Below are 21149 nucleotides of genomic sequence, written 5' to 3' on the forward strand. Positions count from 1 at the left end.
CTTAGTCCAAAGCAAGCCATTACCCACCTCTGTGTGCAGAAAATATAAAACAAAAATGAGAACTATTATTAATACAAGCGTGTTCATGCATTCATTCCACGCAACTATATTTAATACCTTCTGTGCACCAGGTACTGTTCCAGGAATATGGAATAAATCAATTGACAGAACAAAGATTCCAATCCAACTGATCATGTATGAACAATTTTGCCTATAATTCTCTATTTAGATATCTGTACCACGTGTTTATCATGTTCCTTCTCAGGCTGGTACATCACAGATATTCAGGACATGATTACTAATGATTGCCTTATTTTGTTCCAATTTAAAAGAGAGTTTTCATTATAGGAAAGTTATCATCCTACCTTAAAAAGTCCAGACACGACGCTCTACAGTTGGTCTTCGGGGCTCTCCTGAAACAAACAGTCTTATTCGTTTCATTGCCCAACGACAGAATTTGAAGAATGTAGAGAAGTCTCCTTTGACACAGAATTCTGCTTTTCTGGTATGATTTTCTCTAACTTCTGTCATGAATTCTTCTAGGGAGAATGTTTCACTGTGTTATAATACTTTAATCAGTGTTTATACCTCCCAGTGCATCTCATCTGTTTTGGATCTGGAGAGACGTTATTTCCTCTTGTGTCTTACAAAGAGTGTGCAGTTAGCATAAACAGTGATGTTAAGCATGGATATGTCAAGAGTTATGAAATCCTGGATAGAAACAGCTTTCTAAAGGAGAGTCCTATTTTATTTTGCAATTTTTTTTAAGTTAATATTTGTTTCTTATAATGAGATGAGGCAGTGTTTTCCAACCTTTTTTCTTTTAATATCTCTTAAGTGTCTAATTTTTTATGACGACTATATGTTAGCACATAACGGCAAGAGTTCCCCCAGAACAAATGTATTTGGGATAACCTTGCGAGAGGAAGCAAATTATTTGTCTGCTGATGGGGAAGTATTTAGATAGTTTTGCAGATTTTTTATTACAATAATACTTGCTTCTAAAAACTCAAATAGTAGTACAAGGTTTGCTATGAAAGATACAGTCCCAGCTTATCCTTTTTGAAGGATATCTGCTTTCGACTGTTCCTATTTTAAAATGTACTTACATTGCCACTTCATTTTTCCGTTTTAGACACTCTGTATGCTTGAGGCTGTATAGTGCAATGCAGTAGTTCTCAAAGGCTATCTGCAGATCCGTGGGGATCCCTGAGTTGCATTCGAGAGGTCCATGAGGTCAAAACTATTCTTTGTGATAGCATCAAGATGTCATTTACCTTTTTTTTTTTTTTAACTGCATTGATCTTGCATTCATGGTGCAAAAGCAATGGTGGATGAAACTGGATGCTGTCATTTTATTCATCATCGCTAAGCATTCACAGGAAATAATGATAATGCCAGTTTCACTTAACGTCCTCGATGGGGCAATAAAAATTGTAAATTGTACTAATGCTCAACCCTTGAGTATGACATGTGCTGAAATGGACCGTATGCATTAGGTGCTTCTAAAGTACATACAGAATCGCAGTGGATGTTACAAGAAAAATCATTTATGTGATTGAGCTGTGAGCTGAACTAGCCACGTTTTTATGGAACATTATTTTTACATGAAAGAATGACAGACATCATGGTTAGTCAGACTTGCGAAGTGGCTGACATTTTCTCAAAAATGAACCTGCCAGGTAGGAAAAAATGAAATATTTCTTACCAATGAAGAAATTAGAATTTTCAGGTGAAAGCTAGAATTTTGGAAAACTTGTATTCACCACCATGAACTCTATAACTTCCAAGTAGCTGAACATTCCTGATATATAAGTGGGAGTATTAATGAATGTGATGTTTTGATATTGCATAATAAAATGTATCAACGTTTGGAAGATGTGCATAACTGAGTGAACTCATATTTTTCATATAACCAGTGCATGTAAAATAAACCCTCAAATTGCAAGGTAGATTCATGAATTTTAACATAAGAAAGGTTCATTGATAAGATTTCGTATTTGACATTGCAACCTAACCTTTAAGAAATGTTTGTTGAGTTTTGTGTTGCATTGAAGAATATCCACAGTCTGAAAAGGCTATTAAAATACTCTTGATAGATACAACCAACATGAACTAAGAGTCTTTGGTGTTCTCGGTTTTTAAGAGTATAAAAAATTCTGAGAACTGCTGTTATAATAGATACAAGAATGGATTGACGAGCTGTATTGCTCAGATATGATTCTTGACTTTATTATTTAATTGTGACTTTTAGCAACTTAGTCTCAGTTTCCTCATGTATCAATTGGGGGTGATAAAAATAGCAAGGGTTTCATGAGGATGAATAAATTAATAGATATGAAGTACTTACAAGTGTGCCTAGAATATAGTATGTTTTAGATTTACTATCATTGTTATTTCTGTGAAAAATGAGGATTTTGCTCTCATATCTCCTAGTCATGGCTTTCCCAACACTTTCCTTTTTCCTATTCTTTTTAATATAATCAATTACAATTTTTGTTTAAGTTTAGCATGCATATTTAACCTTGTAGATAGTTTTTAAAAACTGCTGTATAGTATGTCATGGTCATATTTCCTTTCTTATACACTTTTGTTTTTCCTATAATGATTAAATACTTTTTTTGGTTTAGCCTTTTATTTTATCATATAATCTCATCCCCAAACTTTGACAGAGTTTTAAACCTCAAGAGTCTCTATCGATTCTTTTTTCTTGGTGTCCTTCGTCTTCTTCCTCCTGTTGGCTAGATTGCCACTACATTTGTTGGATAGCTGTCATTTTGTGGCACCCTTTCACCATCCTTGATAATTCTCTTTTACTCATCGATTTGGTTTCTATTTCCTTGATCTCTTATCTTTCTCGTTTCTTGGTTTACTGCCTCGTTTTTCTGGAGCTTCTGTGTATCTGTTGAAGTTTATTGTACCAGCACATTTGAATTATGGAATGTCTTAGTATCGAAATCTCCATTGTATTTTAGCTTACAGAGCTGAAGAATCCTATTCATTTATTCAATCAACACATTTAGATTCCCTATCCTTTATGGGGTCTGCTTTTTCAAAAAATTAAAATATTGTTAAAATACAATATTATATTACTTTAAGTTTACAACCTAGTTACTTAACAAAGTGATCAGCACAATGTCTAGCGTCTGACACCATATGAAGTTATTAGAGTATTATTGATTATTTCCCCTATTCTGTACATTACATCCCTGTGATGTATTTAATTTATAACTAGAAATTTGGACCTCTTACCTCTCCTTCACCTTTTTTGCCATACCTCCAGCCCGCTTCTCCTAATCCTTTTGCCTTTTGGCAACCATCAGTTTGATCTCTATGAGTTTGTTTTTGTTTTATTTTGTTTCTTCGTTTGCTTTGTTTTTTAGATTCCACATATAAGTGAAACTATAACAATGTTTGTTCTCCGCTTATTTCACTTAACATAATAATCTCTAAGTCAATCCATGTTGTCCCAAATGGCAAGATTTTATTCTTTTCTAATATTCCACCTTGAGTGCGTGCGTGTGTGTAGGTTGCTTCCATATCGTGGCTATTGTAAGTAATGCTGTAATGAATATCGGGTATACATCTTTTCAAATTAGTGTTTTTGTTTTCTTTGGATAGATACCTAAAAGTGGAATTGCTGGGTCATATAGTGGTTCTATTTTTAAATTTTTGAGGGAACTCCATAGTGTTTCCATGGTGGCTGCACCAATTTGCCATCCCACCAACAGTGCATGATGGTTCCCTGTTCTCCACACCCTCACCAACACTTGTTATTTGTTGTCTTTTTGGTAATAGACAGTCTTACAGGGGTGAGGCGATATCTCATCGTGGTTTTGATTTGCATTTCCCTGACAATTAGTGATGTCGAACACCTTTTCATGTATCAGTTGGCTATCTGTTTGTCTTCTTGGAAAAATGTCTATTGAGGTCTTCTGCCTTTTTTTTAGTTGTATTGTTTGGTTTTCTTTTACAATTGAGTTGTATGAGTTCTTTATATAGTTTGGATATTAACCCCTTACCAGATATAATATTCACAAATATTTTCTCCCATTCGGTAGGTTGCCTTTACATGCGTTGTCGGTTTTCTTTGCTGTGTGGAAGCCTTTTAGTATGATGTAGTCCCATTTGTTTATTTTTGCTTTTATTACCTTTGCTTTGGTATCAAATCAAAAAGGTCAACCAAGACTATTGTCAAGGAGCTTACCACCTATATTTTCTTCTGGCTTCTTGAGTTCATGTGTTAAGGTTCAAGTCTTTAATCCATTTTGAGTTAATTTTTGTGTGTGGTGGAAGGTAGTGGTCTAATTCCATTCTTTTGTATGTGGCTGTCCAGTTTTCCCAACACCATTTATTGAAGAGACTGTCCTTTCTCCTTTATAAGTTCTTGGCTCTGTTGTCATAAATTGATTGACCATGTATATATGGGTTTATTTCTGGGCTCTCTATTCTTGTTTCTTCATCTTTGTGCCTGTTTTTATGCCATTACCATACTGTTTTGATTACTATAGCCTTATAATATAGTTCAGAATTGAGGAGTGTGATGCCTCTGGCTTTGTTCTTTCTCAGGATTACTTTGGCTATTTGGGATCTTTTGTAGTTGCATATAAATTTTAGTGTTGTCCTATTTCTGTAGTAAAAGCCATTGGAATTTTGGTAGAGATTGCGTTGAATCTATAGATTGCTTTGGTTAGTATGGACATTTTAGTAATATTTTTCCAAACCCTGAGCATACCTGAATAGGGAAAACTAGCCTACTTCTTTCTCATACCTAATATCATTCAATAAGAAATACCTATGTGTACAACTTCTCAATAGATTGGTTACATCAGTATTCACATGCTTACGTTATTACGACCATGTATGTTATTCTGAGCTGATCTTGCTTCTGCAATTATCTTATGTTCCTTTTGAGTCATTTTCTATTAGTACAGACGAATTGTATGACTTTGGGATAACCCTTTTCTTTCTCCATATTTCATGTGGATAAGAGTTGATCGCCAGCTTGTAATGAATGTTATGTGTTGTTTATGTCATAAAGGTTTACATCATCAACCATATTTGAATTTAAAATGTTCTGTTATTATGTAACAGACTTTGCTTTGCTTTATGAATGTATTTAACTGGGAATAGATTGTGTGTAAGCAGATTCACCATCAAGCATGGCTTCAAGATTTTAACTGATTTTCCCCCATTCAGTATCTTAAAGGGAGGTAATTTTTTGCTTTAACTTTTGCTTGTTGGTGTAATTTTGTTAATTGCAAGGTAGAAATCACTGGAAATATGTTAGTCTAAATAATGAAGGGGAAAAAAGATCCTGGATAGAGAACTTAATCACTAATTTTCTTTTTTTATGGGTAAACAGAACTCTTGAATTGTATATTATTTCTATAATTCTGGCGCTTCCATCCCCGCTTGTATCAGTTTCATTTTGTGAATCTTTTGCTGAAACCCTTTTAGCAGAGTTTGTAGAGAGCTCCTGTGCTTAGATCGTCTAACTGTTTGGCTTTGTATTTTAAGTGAATGGCTGGCTTTCAGCTCTTAAGGTTGTAGGGTCCCATAAAATGGGGAAAATTTAGCTGGAGAGAGCTAAAGAGAAGACGGTAAATGTGAGAGTGGGTGTCTGAGCCACTAGGGAACGTCCGTGACTTGTTCTTGCCTCCTAGGGAGAGGGTATGTATGGATGGGGATGAAATGAGACTAGTTTGAGTTTTACTAGGTACCTTGAGACTTACATGTACCAAAGGCATCATGCAGATAATTTTTAGTGGATATTTTTAGCAGAACTTTCACATTTGATTCACTGAGGCTGTCTCAGGTTGTGAACTCTAAGTTATGAAAGAGAGCCCTTAAGCCCCTCAGAAAGAATCCTTTTAAGAGTTTTTAGGCCCCAAATAATTGGTTATGTGTTTGTCTCGGTGCCTTTTTAAAGGTCCAGACTTCACTCGTCTCCTCCGTGGACTAATTGCTATGAGTATTGAGCAACCCATACACGTGTGTACATACCACACAACTATTCCTGTTTGCTCAGGTTTTGCTAAAAACCGGGGGAGGAGCAGAGGGAGACTTAAGATGATGGCAGCACACCAGATATTCAAACTGAAAATATATGATCTCAGGGAGAAGAGGCTCTGCTATACTAATTTATTACCTCTGGTCTTCTAGAAGCCTTTGTTTATTTAGTTTTGGATTCAATGGTTATAGGCCTAGAATAAAGAAACTTTGATTTGATTTATACTGCCATCTATGTTTCTGTCTTTTTAACAGGGCAGTCGTGTATTGTATCGAAATGTTAATTCTTTAAAAGAAAGAATGTCTGCCTTCCAGTTGGCTTTTCACTCCCTAAACGAAGAGGAGAAAATGACTGGCCGTCCTGGATTCTCAGAGGCAGCAGAGAAGTTGGAGACGACAGGCTTGAGTAAGTAGAAAGAATTCAATCTGGATTTCTGAATCTATTCAGACAAGGCTCCGAGATATAAAAAAGACTTAGTTTCACAGTGCAAAAGCAGCCTTTCTGAGCAGAATTGTATTTTTAAATGGAGCCTAGCATTTAAAATTTGGGACATTTTACACAAAAACCTGGATTTCTGGTTTCTCTTGGGAAAAAAAAAAAAACCAGTATCAAGCATTCCTAAGCCATTTCCACATGGCCACAGTTAACTGTAAAAATATCAGAGCCGATTAGCTAATTTCATCTTTAGATAGGCCATGTGGCAAATTTAAGTGTACAAACCTCGATTTTTAGAGAATCGTTATTAAGTTTGGCAAGCATTTATATGAATACCAAACACCCACCCCAATGTAGTAAACTAATCTGACATCTTAGTAGCCTGCCATATTCTTTGCCATAACTTTTAGATTACTAATTCATTTGGTTGTTTTTTTTCTGTCACCTTCGATTTTCCAATCATAAAGCATTTCAAACATCAGAATTAGATAAATCTTGGCCTACCGTAATCATCATAATCATACCTCTGGTGCTTGGCACCCTAAGCAAGGTTCGAAATGATTTTATTTTGGCGTCTTGAATCAAGCACATTTCAACACTTCCTTGTGTGAAGTACACTGCTGCTCAAGACAAGTCTAATTCACCTACCTCACTATTGCACTCATTCGCATTTGTAGTTTGTAACTTACCTATTCAATTTTTACTTGGGTTTTAAAATATTTTAATGACATGATTATTATAATTCTGTAGACACTAAAATTCTTTTTGATTGCTAGGAATAACTAGGGCACCTTGCGGCTGTATTTTTCATAAAATACACGATCAAAGCAGAACCAATTTTAGAACATAACCATATCCTTTAAAATATTCATAAGAATAAGTTTCAATGGAAATTTAAAAATAGAATGAGATACTAACTATATCACTGATACAAATGTTTATCTGTACATTTTTAAGTCTGAAAGAAATTCTAATTTGTATTATCTTTTTAGTTTTCGTGTCCTCTTGCTTTTCCATTAGATTTCTTTTTTTTGAATTAAAAAATATACTATGTTTTTCTTTATATTGCTGAAGTATTTAGACTCAAGTGTTAAATTTTACTAAAATTACGATGATGTACAAAATCATAAGATGATATTGAGGAAGAAAATATTTATTACTTTGTTTTGTGTGTATAGGCAAAAATGAAAGTCTTGGTGAATGTCAGCAGTCTGAGTTCCCTGCACAGTTATCCAAACCTCAGGGAACGACTTCACGGAGCAACTCTGATGAAAATCCAGCTAATGCAATTGATCTCCAGATAGTCAATATCGATGCTCTTCCCAATACAGACAGAACATGTGCTGTTGCTCCTTCTCTTGCAGATCTTTGTGAGGTAATTCACTTACTGGAAACATAAGAAAATGCTTAGGTTTCCTGGTGAGGCAGTTTTAAGACTGTCAAGATCCTTTTTTCAGTTATAGTACCTCATATTGCTATATTGTAGCTGGATTTTAAATTGTGTATGTGTGTTTCCAACTTATTAATTTTTGTTGGTTGGCATATTGGTTATTAGACAGTTTTGATTAATATGTTGCTTTTGATCATGAAAAAGATTTTATGAAAAGAGTAAGCTCTATGGTCTGCTTGTGAGATATTGCTCCAGATGCTGATGGTAAAATAGACAGTCACATTCCTGATTTGAGCAGCTTTCTGTCTGTTGAAGGAGGCAGATACATGAGTGTGTTATTTACACATAACTGGTAAATCAGATGAAGATTGTATACAGCTGTACTCCTCAGGCTTCGCACTTCTGCCTTGCCACCCCAGCTGGTTTAATCCTGGCTAGAAAGCAGGGTGCTATTTACCAATTGCTCCTTTGCTCTGCTCACTTCTTCCAGGTAACTAGGAATATTTGTTGCTGGTAACTCTAAAGCCTGTCAAGATTATCAAAAGACCAAAATGAATTAAATAATACTAATGAAAGCCTTGACCTTCACTCAATTGTAAACGAAGCTGGTTCCTGCATGACTGGCTCTTCTTGCTTTATATTGTTAGTTTTGGTTTGACGGAGCAGGTCCCCATTTCTTTAGTGAGAGGACACCTAAGGCCATTAGATTTGAAACTTTTTTTTTTTTCATCTTCTCTGTCATGGATTCAGTAGTCTTAATAATCTTATTTGAACTGGTATAAATGTTTGATATTCATTAAAGATTCTTCAGGGCCCATTAGTGAGTTTTCTGTTCTAGCCACGAATGGTTTTCCTGTCCTAGCTCTTGATATCTTTTGTTGTTTGACTAGTAATGATATATGTTCTGTTATTTTGAGCATTTCCTCTTTAATGAATGCAGTTAACATAGTTTCTAGCCATCAAACAAGGCAACAAAATGTGTGCAATAAACTTTTCCTAGGGAACTGAAAATTTGTAGGATGTTTAGGATGGATGCAGTTAGAATGAATATTCTGTTTTTAGTTACATTCCCATGTATTTTTGTGCCAACTAGATAACGAAGGTGATTGCTTAATTGATCAATTGATTAATTGATTTTTTTAACATTAGATTTCCAGACATCCGTAAAGCTTACTAAAATCTTTATAAAGATATCAGTAATCCTATAAGTAATAAGATTTAATACTTCTTTACTCTAAATTTTTTTTCCCCAAGGAATCTTCTGAATCTGATTTAAAGCAGTCTGGATATTTAGTTGAAGAGTCTGTTCCACTTTCAGAGCTCACAGAGGCTTCAAGTGGTATGTATTCAATTTTTCCTTAGTTCATGTGGCATTTCACCCATTGAAACATTTGTTCGGTAGAAGTTTATGGTTGGTGTACCTATATGCTAAAATTTGGGAACACTGGAACAGTTCCTTATGTTTTGGGAGCTCATGATCTTGTAGAAATGTTTCAGAATTCTTATTATATGAGAGGATACATTGTCTTTTCACTGCTATCAATAAGAATCAGTGAAGTATTTTTAAACTCATAGAATGTATTTTAAAGAATAGGATCTCTGAACATAAGAACAAGTTATTTTGCTAGAGAAGACACTACACTTGATTTTTTGTTTGTTTGTTTTTTAAGTGTCTGAAAAGGCACCAACATTCAAAACTTAGCTTTCCCCCAAATCAGTATGTTGTACTGATTGAAAGTCACCAGTAAGGTATTAGGTTTACTTTCAACCTACCTGTGTTTATTGTTAAAGAAAAACTCTCGTAGACTTATAATTGGGTCTTTTTTTAATCCATCTGAGATTCTCTGCCTTCTAATTGGAGTATCTGACTCATTAACCTTTCAAGTCATTATTGGTATGGTCTGATATAAATCTACCATTTTATCATGTTTTCTGTTCTCTTTTTTTTCCCCTGTGTTTCCTTCTTCTTGTCTTTTTTGGGTTTATTTGAAAAAAAAATTTTTTTTTAAATCTTTTCCATTACCTTTTAAATTATATTTCATTGCATTTTTTTAATGGTTACTCTAAGAATTGTGACATATGTCCTTAACTTTTCACAGCATACTTATTTAATATTATATAACTTCATGTAAAACATAGAAGCTCTACAAACTGCAGAGATCTATTTTTTATCCACTCACTCAGGTCCTTTCTAGTATGCATGTTATCTATATCACATTTATATTAATTTTAAACTGCACAAGGTACTTTTTTTTTTTTTTTTTTTTGCTTTAAACAATATGTGTATTTGAGAGGACATAGTTTTTATAGTTACCCAGATAGATACCATTTCTGATGCTCTTCATTTCTTCCAGAAGGTCTAAATTTCCCTCTGGTATCATTTCTCCAACCTGAAAAAGAACCTTTTTTAGCATTTTATATAGCGCACATCTTCTCTGACGTCTTAATTTCATTCATACAATGGATGGATAATGCATAGAGCTGGGTTCTGAGTTTGTTACCTAGGTGAAATAAGATGCTTTTACCTTTAGCGTTTCTTACCAGACTTCTTTCTCTATTTTCATGGACTTATCTTAGGAGTGACATTTTCTTTGACAGTAGTTACAGAATGAGTGAAATGTGATCATTAAGAAACTGTCACCGTACCAAACACCTCCCTGTACAATCTGCCTTAAATGGGAACATCACAAGAGCTAGCATATCCCATTTTAACACCTCGCTAGCCCTGAACAGAAACAATGTATGAAATGGAAAGACAAATCCACCATAGGTGATGAAGCCTTGATTAAAGTGCCAATTCCAGTGTTTTAAACTGGTTATATGGTGGCACCCCAGGGGTTATTATATTTCAGACAGTGCAGCTTTAAGAAGAGTGAAAAGATCTTGTAAAGAGGGATGGAATACACTTAGTTAAGGGCAAGTTTGAGTGTAGAGAGCCCACACGATACCTCTGTTATCTCCCTTGCCCCGTCCACCTCGTCCGTTTTACCTATCTAACCAGAAACCCAGCCTGGTGAATCTCTCTCCCTTCTCTGTTCCTGCCCCAGATACGTCTGTGCTTAATGTTTTGTATGTCGATATCCTCACCAAGTTTTTCACCTCACATGGGCCCTCACCACTGCTTGGCAGGATACTTGCCTCCATTCCTTAATCAGTTTTCTTTCTCACACCTCTTTTCCATCAAGCTTCCAACCCTCCTTATAAACAACAAATTTGTTATTATAAACAAATAATTCTTTAGTATATGTATGTCCCATGGATTGTTTTTCTTTTATATCAATGTGCACGTACGTAAGTACTGAGATATAATTAAAGTTTAACTAGGTCTACTGCATATTTACTTTGCAAGATCTGGCAACCCTACTCATGGATGTCGATAGAATGTCCTCTGGTGCCACTTGCAGAACCTTGCTGTTTCTATCACGGAGAAAATGAAAGATGTCAGAAGCAAATGTCCTGGTCCTCTCGCCACTAACCCCCCTGCCTCTGTGCAGGTGTGTTCCACCTTCCCCTCCTGTCACGGTGGATCCTCAGGGCGCCTATCTAAGGTCAGCCCCTTCAGTGTGGCCTTTCCCTTTACAAGGACCTTTTGTTTGAGGTGTCCTCTCTTTTCTGAATTGTTCATTTTCCCCATTAACATTCAATGAGCTATAATATCTCCCATCTTAGACTTGCCCTTGTCCCAGGATTTCTTTCCAGCCAGAATTCCATTTCTTTCTTCTGTACCAAAACTCCCTTTAAGGGCAGCCTCCTTGCCTCCCATTCTTTCTTGATCCTACTCCAGATAGGACTTCGTAACCAACAGCCCCCTCCTTGCCATCCCATTGTCATTCTCAGTATATTCCTCTCCCAGAGGTCTCAGAAGCTTTACAGATAGAGCTGACCACGCTCTCCTGTGAACAATGGTTCCTTCACTGGACATCAGGACATAATTCTCTCTTGTTTTCTCTGATTTCACTGACCATTTCTTCTGTGTATTTTCCTTGTTCCTCCTCTTCCATCCTGACATTTAGATGTTTGAATGCTCCGGGTCCAATGCTTGGACTTTTTTCCTTCTACACAAACTCCCTAGGCGATTCTCACCATCTATAAGCTGTTGACTTCAAATTTAAATATCCGGCCTTGACCTCTTCCCAAAACTCTAAACTTAAGTGCCCACCTGCCTTTACTCATCTCCACATGGATGACTAATATATTCTCAGACATAACATACTCAAACAGGTCTTAATAATTTTTTCTTCCCCAGTCTGCTCATCTCTATTTTCTTCATCTCAGTAAGCGACTCTACCACTCTCCCAGCTGCTTGTGCCAAAAACCTTGGAGTTATCTTGACACCTCCCTTTTTTCAGTTCAACTTACAATCCCGTTAATAAACGCTGCTGGCCTTCACCACATCGCCCCTCCTCCTAACTGCTGTCACCTGGGTCCAGGCTACCATCTCCTCTTGCCTGGTTTATTTTGTGTGTCCTTTTAAGTGCTTTCCTTCTTTCTACCCTTGTCCCCACTCTTTTCTTACAGTCTTTTTTCTGCACGGTGGTCAGGGTGCTCCTTTTAAAATGCAAGTCCCGCTGTCATTCTTTTTCTTAAAACCTTTCATTGTCTTCCCAATGTACTTAGAATAGTATCCAGTACCCTTTCCACTAGGCCTCACCTGACCGGGTCCTTAGCCTTCTCCTCGAGCTTTTTCAGTCTGTCCTCTTCACACTGGCCTTGCCTGCCTCTAACATGCCAGGTGCGTTCCTATGTCAGGTCTTCGCACTTGGCTTCGTGCATATAATGTTCTTCCTAGATCTGTGTATGGCTCACTTCCTCATTTTATTCAGGTGCGCCTGCTCATGCTCAGGAAGCTGTCCCTGAACACCCCAAAACAGCAACACCCACCTCCTACCTTATCAGACCGTGTCCCAGTATCTCTACATTATTTTCCTTAATGGCATATATTACTACATGTTGTTATATATACATATCTTTAACTTTTTATTTTGAGATGACTGTAGATTCATATGCATTTGTAAGAAATAATCTAAAGAGATCCAGTATACCTGTCCTCCAGCTCCCCTCCAGGAGCAACATCTTGCATCGCTATAATACAGTGTCACATCCAGGAAATTGACACTGATACAATCCACTGTCCTTTTTTTTCATTTTTCGCCAGTTTTACACACACTCACTTATGTGTATATTCAGTTTCCTGTAATTTTATCACATAGGTGGGCTCACATCACCACACTATAGTCAAGATATAGAACTGTTTGTCACAGGATCCCTCGTGCTGTCCTTTGACGGGCATGGCTACCTCCTCCTCTCCACTCCTCCCAGTTATTTTATTTCATATTGTCTGTCTGTCCCCTGAACGTATGGGGGCTGTGCATGTTTTGTTCATCGTTGTATCTCTCTACAAGAGCACCTATCACATCATCAGTACGTAATATACGTTTGTTAATTGTTGATCATAAGGCAGTAGTCTTTTGTGAGAAAATTTGTGGGGAGAGCCTTGCCTTGTTTAGGGGGCACATATGGTTATGTTAATTTTCTGATTTGATAATCTCCCTCCGATCTCCCTTACATACGAAAATGCCTCTGACTCCAGCAGTAAAATTGCTCAGTTATTCATTGTTCGTCTCAGGTTAGTTTTATTGTACAAGTCATAGGTGTCATGAGTAGAGGCAGATGAACAGTTAGTAGCTGATTCATGGGCATCTGCTCAGACTTCCATGGCAGCCCAAACTCCCCATTACTGTTACTCTCAGTAGTTAGATTTGAATGGAAATCTGTGACCGGTGCCACTTGTCTGTCTTCTTTTTGTTTGCAAATAAAATCCCAGATGCTACTCCCTTAGGATATATTAGGGTTGAATTTCTTCATAGTGTATTCCCTTTGCAAATACATAACATTTTTGGTGTAGAACAAACTGACTCAGATGTCTTCTACCTCCCATGTTTACGCGTTTAATTTGAAGGAATGCAAGTTGCCGACCGCATAGAGGGCAGAGGACCAGCTGATGCCGTTTCACCTGACGACTGTCCAGCAGTGAGCACAGGCACAGCTCCTGGGCTCAGGTCGCCAGTTACCCCACTGAGCGAGAGGGACACACCAGCCATAGCACTTCGATCTGTGCTGAAGAAACCGTCTGTCAAGCTGTGTCTGGAAAGCCTACAGGTAAGTGTAGAGGTACATTTCCTAAAGCAAATTGAATAAAAAGATCATTTTGGTTCAAAGCAGATATTTATTCAGCATGTTAAATATCATGCTGGTTTGAAAGGAAATGTCTTACCCTATTTTTTCCCCTCCTTTTTTCCCACTTACAGCACTGTCTAGAGTTTCTTTTTCTTCTTTAATTGTCGTTAATTCAGATTATAATATAGCATGTAGAATTTCATATAGGTTGACTGTTTTTATGAGTGTCATAGTTCTTAATGTGTGAGTCCGTTAGTTATTTCCACCCAAAATATTTGGTCTCAGATACCTCTTTTACAGGAATACATCTTTCTCTAAGCTCGGAAGAGATTTATGGGAACTAGCTGGCATTTATTGAATACTTTCTATGGCCTTTGGACATGTATTATGAACATAAAGAAAAGTATTAGCCCCGTTTTCTACAAGTTTAGGTTTGAGGTTGTCAAATAAACCCAGAACAACCTGATGTTAAAATCCAATAAAATCCAAGATGGGCTGTAAGTGCTATGAAAGTTTGAGAGGGCGGGCTCTGGAGTCAGAGTGCCCAGTTTCAAATCCTGACCCTGAGGTTTAAGAGCTGGGCAAATGAGTTAACCTTTTTTAATCCTGGTTTTCTTATCTATAAAGGACAATATTAGTAGCTACAGGATAATTTAAGCCTTAAGTGGGATAATAATGTGAATTTAGCACTACTGCCTGGCAAATGAAAACTAATTTTTTTTCAATCCATAAGCTTTTAAATTTAGCACTACTGCCTGGCAAATGAAAACTAATTTTTTTCAATCCATAAGCTTTTAAATACAACTATGCCTAATCTGTTTCTAAAGCTAAAATGAACTAAACTACCTTCTATCTACACGGATATATGTGCAAATGTTATTTTAAATATTTTAACAATTTTTCTGGCTCTAAAGAGCTGATTTAGATCTTTATACAGCACTGCTCATTCAACTCTTCTGTTTGTTTGATCTTCTCAAGAGGACTTAGTAACAGTATTACATAGCAAACATCGAGTCCTGCCACTGAGATCATATGAAGACTTTTACAACTGATGATCTTTTTACTAAGCTTCCCAAAGTTTGGAGGTGTCTACAGTTGGAGTTGTTAACTTTCATGGTCGTTTTAATTAAAAATAAATCTAAAAGTTAACATGAACTTTGTTTTATAAGTTCATTTATTTCACAAATATTGAAATGGGCATTTTCCTAGTCAGGAGAATGAAACTGACTCAGGAGATAGTTGATTGGGGAGATAGTTTGGGGCAGGACTGTTTCTTAGAGATGGTGCTGCTCTTGGAATGGATGTACTGGAGGAAAAGAGTAGCTGTCGAGATCAGTGGCTGGGCAGGTGTTAGAACGAGACTGGACAAGCAGATGGTGAGTTGGAGGTGATGCTCATCCAGCCTGCAGCCCTGGTCCTGCTCCGCCCCAGTGGCCCTGTGGTTAAGCTTGCCCTGTCCTGTTCTAAGGAGTTCACACTGTCTCATCCTCACCAACTCGCCTATTCTGTAATCTTTTGGAGAAGCACAAAGTGACAAATACTACCCTCTTCCCTTATTTCTAACTCAAGAATATAGTAACATAGACAAGAGATTTTTACACTTATAAAAGCTATAGTTCCTAAACATCCTATTATACCATTTACTTCTTTGTTTTTTTCTTGTTTTAGTGCAATTCTTATACCGCAGACCATTTATGTAGTGTACCTCATCTGACACCATGTACAGTACACTGTCATTTTAGCTAGTCACAGTATACTTCATTTGCCACATCAAAAATGAGGGAATGACTTAACCCACATTATGAATTTCTGTTCTTTAATTTTGGCCTAAAATACTGTTTACTAAAGTAATATCTAGGAGACCCATCTCTTCTTTGTGGCTAATGCCATGGTGTTTTAGCCAGAACAATTATGAAAGAAAAGGTAATTTGCAGTACCATAGTTTTTACCCTTGGCAGCAAAAGATTCAGTTGTCATTCTTAATGACTCTGTACATGTTTATATATGTAAAATTATTCACCGAAGTTTATTTTATTTAGGAACACTGTGACAACCTCTGCGATAATGGGACTCATCCAAGCTTAATCTCAAACCTTACAAACTGTTGCAGAGAACAAAAAGCAGGTTAGAAATTCATATTTATTTTGAAGCCTGGGGATATCATTGTCTTGTTTTAAAAAATCTGATATAGTATGTGGTATTTTCAGTGATCTGCTAATGTCTCGATGCTTCTGAAATTGCATTGGAATGAAGAATAGTTGGGAAGGATGGAATTTCTTTGGAGGGTCTCAGAGTGGTCTGCCCATTTCATCCATTTTTGCTTAATGGTGAAACTTGTAAAGGACGTTGATATTCCAATCTTGTAAACTTCTAAGATGCTCATGCAAAATTTACTTTAAAATCTATTACCATATCTTAATTGGAAATACTGCTTATCTCTTTCATTTTGAATTTTTTTCTCTACGAACTTTTATACCAATGATAGCTGAATCTAATTATGTTAAAAGATGATAAACATGCCTTTTAGATAAGAAATTTAGCTTAATTTTTAATATATTTCTGTTTATAATCTCTAGAAGGTCAAGAAAATTATAAAGTTCCAATCTTTATTAATATGAAGAAGAGGAAGAGAGTTACTTTTGGGGAGGACCTAAGCCCTGAAGTGTTTGATGAATCTTTGCCAGCAAATACTCCACTACGTAAAGGAGAAACACCTGTTCGCAAAAAGGATTTGAGTGGCGCCAGTCCCCTGCTATTTGAACAGTCACCAGTCTCTGAACCATTACCTCAGCCAAATTTTGATGACAAGGGGGAGAATCTTGTAAGTGTGAAAAATTTAGAACAAACTTGTTTATATTTTAATCATCTATTTTATGTGAGCAATAATTATGCTTTGAAATCATGAAATGGCCTAAACGATGTATCGTGGTTTAAATGAATGCATTTTCCTAGGTAGGTTATTACCAGTTTTCTATTAAAAATACTTCCATGACTCCTTATACATAGCATATTTCATGGAACCTGTGTACCAAAGTATGTATACCAGTTTGGACTCAGCTGCAGTATAAATGATTTTATTTTTAACCATACCTTTGTAAGTCCTGTGTATTAAACATACTTATTTAAAATAGCTTAGTAGAAAAAGATGACTTAAACATTTTTAGTTTATTAGTGAGGTTTGAACATTTTTCACATGTTTATAGACTATTTGAATTTCTTCTCTTGAGAACTGCCTATTAAATCCTTACCCATTTTTATACTGGGGGCATCATTCATTCTCTTGCTATTATACTTTGAAATAAGAGTATTTTACTTTGGGCCAGGATGGATTGACAAGGACCTAATTTATACTCCCATAAGAAACAACTAATAAACTGGAGAAAATACACGAAACAGTGGTTCTCAGACATTCAGCATCAGGCAGCACAAGACAGCAATCGCTGAGTGGGATAATAAATGAGGTGAGCCTGCAAGAGCCCCACTTACTACCTGGGCTGAATTTCCAGGCCACAGCACAGGGACAGGTTATCTCAGTGGAGCCTGGCAGTCTTCATGAGTTAAGAAGATGCATTTGGGGTCTGGGAAGGCAGAGGAGGCTGGAGTTTACAGGGCTAAGTACCAGAGAGAAGAGAGCTGCACAGAGTGCTCTGGACATCCAAAACAGGGCCCGCTTCACTCTTCAGCTGAATACAAGTTAACAGGTTTTTGTGAGTAAACTTCCCAAGGTGGAGAAAGAACTACCCAAATGGAGCAGAGGGATCAATTCCTAGAGCTCACACAGAGGCAGGAATAGTCTTCCCACCAACCTGGGTAGAAAAACCTTGTAATTCAAAGGGAGTATTGGGTACTCTGGAGAGTACTGCCTCATTAGTGGAACAGAATTAGGCTAAAAGCCTAACAAAGCTTAAAAGCAAGCCTGAAAGGATCCAACTTGTATTAAAGTACTTAATTGCATTGTATAACAAAGCTCAAGAATAACAAAACTAGCACCAAACAGTGTTAAATTAAAAATGTCTGACATTCAGTTAAAAATCAATAGATGTGTTGGAAAAGATGCCTTGAACAAGATTAGTGAAATTGAAAATGTGGCAATAGAAATTATTCTTAATGAAACAGAAAAAAAAAGAACAACTGAACAAGAATGAGCAGACTGTCCGAGATCTGGGACAACTTTAGGTGCATAATATACATGTAACTAGAGTCCCCAAAAGAGTGGAGAAACAGAGGAACAGGAAAAATATTTGAAAAATAGTGGTTGAAAAATTACTCAATTTGATAAAATTACTAATCCATAGATCCTAATGTTCAACAAATTTCCGGTGCAAGACACATGAAGAGAAAAGTATACCCAAACACATTATTTCTTAAAATCAATGGTAAACGGCCTAAAAGGAGCCAGAGAAAACATACACGGCATAAAGAAAAACAAATAGTAGACAGTGCGGTCACATCTTCTAAAGATGTACTTGTAGGGGGAAAAAAATCCTATCAACCTAGAATTCTACATTCAGTGAAACTATCTTTCAGAACAAAGGTGAATTAAAGGCTTTCTCATACATATGAAAGCTGGAAGAACGTATTACTATAGCAGTTTAGCATTAAAGGAAATGTTGAAGTCCTTTAGTAAAAAGGAAAATGATTTCAGGTGGAAATCTGCATCTAACAAAGGAATGAAGAGCACTAAAAATGTTAAATATGCAAGCAAATATAATAGACTTGTTTTTATTATTATTAATCTCCATAAAAGATAATTGTTCAAAGCAAGAGTAACAACAGTATTGTTTGGTTTGTAACCTACGTAAATAAAAAATGCAATGAAAATAACATGGCATAAAAGCTGGGAGGTGTTCTTAGGCTGTACACAAAGTGGTGTAAGTTAAAGAGGTAAGCCGTAAACTGTAAACCACTTTACAACAAGAAAAAAATGTGTAAGACGCTGCTAAAGGGAAATTTAAGTAAACATGCCTAGAGGGAAATTTACAAAAATTTAAAGCCTGTATTGAAAAATAAGAGATAGCTCAAATTAATCTCAACTTCCTCATTAAGAAACTAGAAAAAGAAAAGCAAATTAAAGCAAGTAAGCAGAAGAAAGGAAATAAAGATAAAAGAAGAAATGAATAGAAAAAAACAGTGGAGAAAAATCTTTGAAATCAAAAGATTGCGATTTAAAAAAATGTTAGTAAACTTCTAATCAGACAAGTCAGGAAAAAAGGAGACTACTCAAATTACCAATATAAGGAATGTGAGAGGTGACATAACTGTACATGCTAATATAGTAAAAGGATAATGGAATATTATGAACAACTTTATGCCAATAAATTCACCAACTTAGATAAAGTAGACTTATTCCTTGAAAGACACAAACTACCAAATCTCACTCAAGAAGACTAGATTACCCCATTAGCCCTATATCAAGTAAAGAAATTTAGTTAAATCTTCCCATAAGGAAAACTACATATCCAGATGATTTTACTAATGAATTCTACCAAACATTTAAGGAAGATATAATACTAATTCTATGTACAGTCTTCCAAACAAATTGAGGAGGTGGGACTATTTCCCAATTCATTAATCTCAACAATGAGACAGACATTGTAAGAAAAGAAAACTGTCCTCATGAACATATAAAAAAATACATCATGACCAAGTAAGATTTAACCTAGAGATGCCAAGATGGTTTAATATTTGGAAAACAATCTGTGCAATTTACCATATGAACAGACTAAGACAACATATGGTCATCTCAGTAGATGCAGAAAAAGCATTTGACAATATCCAGCATTTGAGCAAACTGGTGAAAAAAAGACTTTCTTTACCCTGATAAATTTATCGGTAAAAAACCAACAGCTACCTTCATAATGGCAATTACATGGGAAAGAAAAGTTTGACATCTGCATTTATATTGCCATTTTACCCTGAGATTCTCCTAAATGATACTGTAATGGATAAGGTGGTACTTCTTAATGGATTGTCTTATTTACTTTTATAGGAGTTAGGGCATGGGATTTTAAATAAACCAAAAATTAGCATTAGTGAATCATTATGGCTACTCTCACTTAAAGTTTTATTTTTATTTTGGTGGATTATAGTTAGTAAACACAGTTTCATTAAAGATGGTTGGTAAATATTATAAAATATATTTGCCTTTATATCCAATATTATTGTTGTGCCTTTACTTTTTCATTTTTAATCTTTTCATGATTTCTTATCTTTATGCTTGTTACAGTTCCACCCACAAAAATAAGTCCTTATTATTTTGGGTACATTATTTATATGTCCACTGAATTTAATGATGTCTAATTTCTACTTTTTTTTTCTTTGTTTAGGAAAACATAGAACCTCTTCAGGTATCATTTGCTGTTCCGAGTCCTCTTAGTAAGTCTTCAGTATCGGAGACTCTTTCAGGTACTCGCTTTTGTTTATCTTATAATCATAAATGTCATTTGCAATATGTGTGTATACAAAACAATCTCCTATTTTCTTTTTAAACTTTTATTTTTATTATAACAATGCTTACTTGGTTTTAAAAACCAAATAGTATAGAAAAGCTTGTAAGAAGTCTCTGTCCATCCATTTTCCTTCCAAGTCTCACACTTTATAATTACACACATTTAACTTATATGGAAGCTCCTTTGCACAGTTTGCACAAATGAAATGATACCGGTCATAAGGGTCATTCTTAAATATCCAAAATTGTTCATCCGCATTTACATGACATCCTAGGTACATGTACTTTCCAAGATCTCTGGGTTTTTTTCGATAATGATAAAGGCAACAAAGATCTCAGCCCTTTCCTGACAAACTGGCTTGCAAATGTCATGGGGAAAACACAGGATGGGAACCATTATTCATGTCTCTCTCCTTGTCAAACTCCTTTAATGGCTTTTCATTGGCCGTGGGACACAAACCAAGCTTATTAGCACAGAATCCGAGACATTCAGTATTTAGTTAAAGCTAAAATTTGAAGTATAGTCTGTCACGTTCTGAGGCCTATACTCTTTTAACACATTATACTGCTTTTCATTTATAGCATTAAAAGTGATGAAACTAAAATTTTCCTGAGCTTTGTAAAATAAAGTTTTTCAGGATCATTTTAATGCTCTTTACTGCGATTTCATCGTACAAAATGTAGCT

At 35.9% G+C, this 21149-nt stretch overlaps 1 protein-coding gene across 1 annotated transcript in view; it reads left to right on the top strand.

Moving 5' to 3' along the window:
• The window catches only part of CDCA2 (cell division cycle associated 2), a 39459-nt gene that overhangs the window by 2301 nt on the left and 16009 nt on the right, over positions 1–21149 (top strand). The window contains 9 exon segments of the mRNA XM_025050338.1: positions 349–380; positions 383–505; positions 6268–6418; positions 7627–7823; positions 9093–9177; positions 13798–13997; positions 16055–16139; positions 16592–16836; positions 20342–20420. Of these exon segments, the coding sequence (XP_024906106.1) occupies positions 349–380; positions 383–505; positions 6268–6418; positions 7627–7823; positions 9093–9177; positions 13798–13997; positions 16055–16139; positions 16592–16836; positions 20342–20420 (1197 nt within the window).

This window comes from Pteropus alecto, unplaced genomic scaffold (assembly GCF_000325575.1).
Source record: "Pteropus alecto unplaced genomic scaffold, ASM32557v1 scaffold166, whole genome shotgun sequence".
NCBI classification, from domain to species: Eukaryota; Metazoa; Chordata; class Mammalia; order Chiroptera; family Pteropodidae; genus Pteropus; species Pteropus alecto.